At 39.8% G+C, this 8,049-nt stretch overlaps 1 protein-coding gene across 1 annotated transcript in view; it reads left to right on the top strand.

Moving 5' to 3' along the window:
• RBMS3 (RNA binding motif, single stranded interacting protein 3) overlaps positions 1-8,049 on the top strand; it is a 452,729-nt gene that overhangs the window by 125,948 nt on the left and 318,732 nt on the right. The window contains exon 3 of the mRNA XM_009324176.1: positions 3,077-3,135. Coding sequence (XP_009322451.1) covers positions 3,077-3,135 — 59 coding nt within the window. The remainder of the gene's footprint in view (positions 1-3,076; positions 3,136-8,049) is intronic.

Raw genomic sequence — 8,049 nt, 5'->3', positions numbered from 1 at the left:
AGCAAGAAAGAATTTTGACTGCATTTGTAGGAACCAAATACCTTCCTGATTTCATGCAGCACACAAACTAACATCCTTCATCAGAACTGATGCTCTGATTACTGTAAAATAATTACTTGAAATATTTAGGAAAACAGTGTCAAAATTAATTCCAATTACTTTCTTGTGGTAGCGCTCAAGGTTTATAGCAGTAGATTAAATCGCCTGCATATGGCTAATTGCCTATAACAGTGTTTGTTATTGTGGTGCTTCTTACCACTCTGATGTCTGTTTTTGCAAACGTGAAGGTGTGCACGTAACTACGTGCTGGAGGAAACCTCTTCTGAACTGAACAGAATTACTTCTGTGAGTAAAATCTCTAGTGTAACCAAGTGTTTGCAGGATCACAGTATGTAGCAAATAACTCTGGGAAATCTGTAGTAAAAGCAGTGGAACCACAAATGCCTGTCTCTACTGGCAAGAAATGTTAACTTTTAGCTCTCACGTGACTTGGATGAAACAACATATCAATTCATTAGGAGTGGCTGGACTGAAATGGAGGCTGGGTGTTAGTTTTTGTTGGCGGAAGTTTAGGTAGGGGTTGTGTTTTATTTGAGGTTGTTGTGGGTTAGCCGCTGATTTTTGTTGGATTCTTTTTCCATATATCTGTCAGAGGCCCTTTACTGTACAAGATAGGCATGTTCTTGCATGTTTTTCATGTATTAGATTTTAAATCTAAATAAATCAAATAAATGAAGATGCACCGCACGGGCCAAATTTCCTGCTGGGTAAGTTGGCCCACTGAACAACCATAAATCACACTGGCAGAGAATTTGGCTTTGCCTTCTTAGGATATGTGCTCTGATGTCTTCGAGGCCAAAGTCAACTTCAGGTATTACCATGAAGAATTATAAAATTAAGTGGAACGTAAGTGGGTATGAAGGCCCCAATTCTGGAAACACCTGAGGTTAGAAAAGCATGTGATCTCATGGTTAACATTAAAGCTGTTACGTATGTGTTTGGAGTGGAGCCAGCTATGGCAAAATGGACACACAACTACCTGCCCATGTACCCATCATGGTGGAGTGTACAATGGAGTACGCCTGCCTTCAGAGCACAAAATACTGCCTGTCTACAGAGCCAGCAAGAAAAAGGGTGTGTGGAGGGGAGGAAGGCTTGTGTGATTTTTTTTTTTTTAATTTTTTTTTTTTTGGTTCCTAAAAGGTGGCTGAATTGGGGCTCAGCTTAAACTGCAAAATATGTTAATGCCTTTAGGTCAGTTTGCCCTTCTTCTGACTGGTTTCAGTCTGAAATAAAACAAAGAAAAGCATGTTTTTCCTCCCCAAAATGAAAGTCAAATGGAAACATGCTTTTGCGGGTTCTTAGGGAAAGGAAAAACAGTGAAAATGGGAAGTCTCACTTTGCGTCAGTCATGAAAACAGACTAAAGAGAGATGGAGAGATAGTGGCCTTTATCTAAAGCTGAGTGGTTACGTGTCACTCACAGTGTGGAAACTTCAGCTGAGAACTTTGTCAGGCACAAAATTGCCTCAAATCTTCTTTGCTAGTACCAAAGAGTATGTTTAGGCAGGCTGTTCCCAGTCCTTCCTGTTGGTGCTACTCCCCCTTCATGAGGTATTCAAGTGTTTTCTGGGTCCCGGACTGCAAACCAGAGGTCCCTTTTTCCCCATGAGTGATGGTACCGTTCCCTCTGGCTCCCTCTTTTTTTTTGTCTTTTTGTCTTTTTTCTTTTTTTTTCTGGTTTACTGGGTATGTTTACAGACTGGTAGGACAGAGAAGAGCGCAGCCTTGAAAATGTAGTACAGTGCTCTAGCTGCCCTTAGAGTTGTTTTCTGTATAGTAGGAGACATGGGTTTTCTCCTGAGGCAGAGAAGGGAATAGCAGCAAGGTCTTCCACATCCTGATTTCTGGACTTCACGTAGAAGTCACTAACACCAAATTTATATTGTTGTTAATAAAGATTAACCAAATAAAATTTGTTCTGCCATACATTTCAGTGGTTTATAATTGATGAACTGTTGGTTATTTTGCATGGGTGTTGCTTTGCCATTAGAAGATAAAATTTTATTAGAATCTTTTACAGTAATATGTCCTTCATTGATGGCAAAGTTGCGTTCCATGGAAAAGTCTTCCAAATGAAAGCCCAATCTACCAGAGTACCAGTAGTGCGCTTTTAAAAAAATCTGTGAAAGGTCATTTTAGAGGAAGTTCTCTTCAGTGAAACAGAGACCAAGACATATCAGTGACTTGAGAAATAAAATTACTTTCCTTATTCTCCTGAAGTCTTATATTCAGCAATAAATGGCCATCTTCTGTGATGTTTCACCAGGGTTTTGTGATACTTACTGTGAAGTCTGCATTTTTAGTCTTAACCTCTGTGAGGTAAAGACATACCTATTTGATGGCATGCACCAAGTTGTAGCTCTGCAAATACCCTCTTCATCATGCTAAGTTTATCAAGTTGCAGTGCAGTGCCATGCTATCTATGGGAGGCAACATAAATTCAAATAAGTATTAACATTCTTCTTGGAAAGAGCTAGGAGATGCACTTAAATCTCAAAGCTTCTGTTTACCTAAAACAGAAGTTTAGAGTGTATATGCATAGGCATGGATGCACACATGAGCACAGTTGTGTGTGCATGCATGTAAACAAATGACCATACCTCCTGCATTTTTGTTAATCCTGGAGGAATCTGGTCCATTTGTATTAAAAAAAACCTTGTTTAGCAGCTAAAAATGAAAAAAATATTTTTAAGCAAATCTAATTAATTTAACCAAAGAAACCTCTTTACTAGTGCTAATGTCCTAAAATTCTTGCTATAATTGACATTTATGCTGGCAGTGGCACACGGTGACCAGAGGTGGGCAGGGTGTGTCAAAGGACCAGTGCTTTTCAGGTGAACTCAAAAGGTGTTTGTTGAACTGCACTAGCAGAAGGAACCTCTCCAGAAGTATCAGGAAAACATTTTTCAAGAGCACTAGATCTCTTCCCAGTATGTGTGTTATATCTGTGCAAAAAAATAGCTATGTACATTATGAAAATATAATAACATGTATTTCTGTTTTTTTCTCCATAGGTATGGGAAAATTGTATCCACAAAGGCAATTCTTGACAAAAACACAAATCAGTGCAAAGGTATGTGCAAAACGTCCACCCTGTGAGTTCATTGTCTATTTGAATGATTGACTGGTGGCTTGACTGCCAAGGCTTTTGCTCCAACTGTGCAATCAACATAATGTATGGTATATTACAAACATATTTAATAATGCCAAAGCTTTGAGTTGTGTTTCCAGTAACATTTCTCATTAATTTTTTTCATTAACAAACAAAATGAAAATCACAAATCAGAACAAGTATCAAATTGCTTCGGCAGAAAAGTAAATTACCTTCTAACCACATAGTGCTGTCTGATTTGAATGATATCATCAGTGATGCAAATTGATTTCCTATATAAAAATGAGAAATCTTTGGGAAAAGTTTCCCAAGCAAAACCTGGTTTAATTTTTCTATTTTTGTGAAGTCTTGGCCTATGCTATTGGAAGAAGAAAATGCTCTTTGACACGAATAGATCCACAAGTTGTGATACCAAGATACAAAAATGATTCCTCTTCCATTTTTATGTTCTTAGTTTACCTGCTAATGTATGAAAACATTTTTTAGTGAAATATAGCATGTTTCATGTATGTGTGTATAGCTATATTCGCTTAGATAAACATTGACTAACATGTCTAGTAGTATCTCAGGACTAGAGCTCATTTAGATTTACCAGTGTGAAGAGCCATCAAGTCTATGAGGGAGAAGCTCTGCTTTAAAATGACTCTGTAACTTTACACTAGTGGTATACAGAATCCTTTCGGAGTAATAAGATCTATTAGAGTGGATTCTTCTGATAAGAAGCACATTCTGGACAGCATACTAACTCTATACGAGTTAGTAAAAAGAATTCCTGCAGCACAGGAATATCTCACAAGTGGTCAGATAGGGTGTGAAGAGAAGAAGCAGAGGAAGACGTTTGGGGAAATTACGAGACGAGGCAAAATTCTGCTATCTGTACCAAAGATGTTCTTGCAGTTTGTAGAAGCGTGTGCCTTTACCTATTGCTTGCCACAGCAGCATTTATTAGCCATTCAAGAGAAGCGTAGGCTGTAAGATTGTAGTTCTAGTCTTAGAAAACTCCACCAACCGGATCGGTCACGGGCCATCATTAGAAGTGGCACTGCCATGCATTTGCTTTTGCCTGGATGTGCTTTTCCTTTACTTGGAGCACTGTTCCGGCAGACTTCTGATAACATCGCTCTGTCTGTATTTCTTTGAATATTACACCAGGAACAAAACCTGGTTCATTTTTTGGGTTGGTTTTTTTGTTTGTTTGTTTTGATTGTATTATGAAGGAGTACCCTTGTGGGAAGACGGGCTGGGCCAAGTGCAGAAAGCCCTGGCAAGAGTGACCAGGGAGGCACAGAGGTGAGTGCTGCAGTTTCAAAGCCAGGAGGTGATGGACATGCATGACGCTGGCTGCTGCGTGGCCAGGAGACTTGAATTTTGGAGGCAAGGAACAGCGTGGGGAGCTGTAGGGAGAGGGGCACTTGCAGCATGATGGGGCTACAAAGGGACTGAGTGGATTGAATGGGCTCTGAGCTGATTTAACAAGGAGGAAGAGTGCTGCGGTGGGATAGGAAGGACTTTGGGGTAGGAGCACTTGGGGATAGGGCTCTGGAGCAGGAAGGAGTTGGAGCTTAGGCCTAGGAGAGCTGGAGGGGCCTGAGCTGCTGATGTGAGGGATGAGAAATAGGAAGTCTGTGATCAGGTAGGTTGGGGTTACCCTGGGGCCACTCTTCACTGTCTTACACTCCAACTAAAACCTTCCTTTGGGGACGCGGACATGTACGTCCATCTGAGGGTCCAGGGTTCAAGTCCCTGTTCGGGCGCCAAAAAGGACTGTTGTGGTTTAACCTCGGTCGGCAACTGAGTGCCACACAGCCGTTCAAGACTGAGGTGTTCTCTGTTCTCTCATGTGTCAACTCCATCCTTTTTTCATCTTTTTTCTGAAATTTGTCCATCTGAAATGGCAACACAAAACATGCAGATGGAGTTGGATTTGAACTGGGCTGTATGTTGAATAATGAGATGAAGTCCATGGGAGAGAGAAATGTATTTGTCTCTGCTAATCTTGGTTGCCTGAGACCACTGTGTTGTCAGTGTAGATGCTTCAGCTGGCTGCCTAAAGGTTGGTGGAGAGAATCTGGGGGAAGCGTGCTCGATGATTGTACTTAACTTCTTGTTTTGTTTTTAAATGCATGTTTGACTGGTAACCACTCCACAAACGTGGTGCCATGTGATCAGAACTTACTTCCGTTCCTACCTACCTTGCCAGCGGTAAACAAGGAAAGGAATGGACGTGTTTGCGAAACACAAAATGTGAAGTGAAAAGATTGTGAAGAATATGAATGGTAGAATTTCAAGAAAGAAAAACATCTTGGTTTGGTGTTCTTTATATTGTAGTTAGCTTTGAGATTATTGTAGTGGGGGCCGTATAACAGTGAGTTGGAATTTTGTAAAAGTTTGCTTTTACGCTGTTGTGTTACGCTGTAGGGCAGAGCTACTTATTTGTATTTTCAAAGATGGATCTTTATGACATAAGTGGTGCCATTAAAAGATCATAAACATAATTGGATTTATTAACAATATACTTCGTGGCATAAAAAGAATAGATGTTTTGCTGCTTTAAATGCTAGGTACAATCTCCTTCCTCTTCAGTAAGGCTGCCAAAAAAAAAAAAGCTTCCCAGGAATCAGAAGTGGAAGGGACCTGAAGAGGTCAGCTGGTCCATTCCTCTGCCTCGGGGCAGGATCAGCTCTAACCCACTGCTGAGGGGTGTTTCTGTAACCTGCGCTCAAAGGCCTCCAGTGGTGGAGATTCCTTGAGCTCCTCAGGCATCTGTGACAGCGCTCCCTCTCCTCACTATAATGAAGCATTTCCTAATGTCTAACCCAAATCTCCCTTGATGCAATTTAAGCCTATTGCTTCTTTTCTTATCCCCAGTGGACATGCAGAACAGTTTATTCCTTTCCTCTTTGCAGCAAACACATATTTGAAGACTGCTATGCGTCTGCCGTATCTTTTCTTTAGACTAAGCACTGGTCCTTTCACTTTTTCCTTAAAGGCAATTTGTTTTAAGTTTCTGATTATATTTCACTTCACTGGTCTCTCTAATTAGCTCACTTCTTACTTGAAGACCTTAGAGCTGTGCACAGGATATCAGGCAGCCTAAATCTTACCGTTTTAAATAGTGTGGAGGGGTTATTTCATTTGTCTTCTCTGTGATCACATGACTCTCCTCTTTGTTGATATATCCATGTAAATAACTATGTGTATTTAAAATGTAAATACATTTCTGAGGCACAGGGTGTACAGTGCCGATTTATGCTAAGAGACTCTCTGCAGTCCCCGGTTCTGTTATTCTTTTCTGCAGCGCTGCTGCCAGCCAGGCATTCCTTATTGTGTGCTCTGCTCTGTGCTGTTGATTATTCCCTCCTAAGGCTAGTACTTTTCATTTGTCTGTATTGAATTTTATCCTATTTTTTTCCTGGCTACTCCTTAATTTGCTAAGATTATTCTCAAATCTTAAGACTCCAGAGTGCTTGCAGCACTTACCTCTTCAGTATCCTCTTTTCAGTTAATAAATGATTTCTCTAATCCACTGGACAAGATAATTTGGAAAAGACTGAATAATAACAGACCTGGGGAAGACTTTTGAGGAAACCCTCTCAGTACACCAGGTAGTGCAACACTGAGCCATTGAGAACTTCTTTTTTAAATTGGATCTGCTAATCAGTTTGGCACCTATATCACAGCAGTTTTAGCTAGATCGTATTTCTCCCATCTGCTCAAGTTATGAGAGACTTATAGTTAAACTAAAGGTTAAACTAAAGGTTTAACTAAAATATATAGTACTTTTACTGGTACTAAAGGTTTAACTAAAATATATAGTACTTACCTATCCATAAGACTAGTTACCTACTTCTAGATGGAAGTATGATGTGACATTATTTATTCTTGCTAAATCCATGCTGCATGGTACTAATCACCTTTGAAAGTCTGTGAATGGATTTATATGACTATTTGCTCTAAGATTTTTCCAGAATTTGAAAGTCTCTCTAATAACCTGGGACCTATGTCCATTCCTTTAAAAAAAACCCAAAAACAAACAAACAAAAGGCAAAAACCCAGGCAATTTCTTGGCTTCTTTCCAGTCTTCTGGATCTCATTCACTTTCTGCAAAGTACGAGATATCTTGTTAAATGAACACATCATCCTGTGATGTGCATCCAATGCAGTAGGGTGGTGGATTAAATTGAGGAGATGATAGAAGAAGTTATCACATGATTGGAGATTTCAGAATCTATTTCAGCGTCATTTGTGTGTTGACCAAGGTATAGGGTGGAGCTGAAAGTTAAAATGGTTAATATAGCAAAGAAATGATTTCAAATACCCTGTGTATTTCAAATACCCCATGTAACAGCAGATCTGTTAAAATAGGTTACTGCTTAGCAAGAAGTGTTAGGTTTCCTCTTGGAAAAAAGAAGAAAAGACTCTGCAATGGACCTGAAGTAATGCTTCAGTATTCCTCAGATTTTTAAAAAGATACCCACTACATTCCTGTCGTGCTAAGGAGTAGTGTTATCTGAGGATTTCTTCCTGCTATGAATTAAGCAGTCGGGTCTCAAGTAATCATATATGCTGCAAGGGAGTTCACTAGGGAAACCTTTTGACGTAACCTCTCGTTTTCAGATTGCTCTTTGTTGGTGGCATAACTGCTAAGTGAAGTAGAGGAGAAGCAACAATCACCCTGTAATAGAACAATATATAAACCAAAATAAGCACAGTCATGACAAAATGGCCAGAAATCACTGAACAAAGCAGGGAACAATCACATATGGAGAATAATGAAAAACAGACACATGATTCATTCAGATGTTCAAACACACCCTAATGAACAAGTCGGAGAGTTTTGGCTGCTTTTGCTTTTTCCTTTCCCTCCCCTCTTTC

Source organism: Pygoscelis adeliae, unplaced genomic scaffold (assembly GCF_000699105.1).
Source record: "Pygoscelis adeliae isolate BGI_AS28 unplaced genomic scaffold, ASM69910v1 Scaffold25, whole genome shotgun sequence".
NCBI classification, from domain to species: Eukaryota; Metazoa; Chordata; class Aves; order Sphenisciformes; family Spheniscidae; genus Pygoscelis; species Pygoscelis adeliae.
The sequence above is the reverse complement of the archived record's forward strand: the minus strand, read 5'-3'. Positions and strand labels throughout refer to the sequence as shown.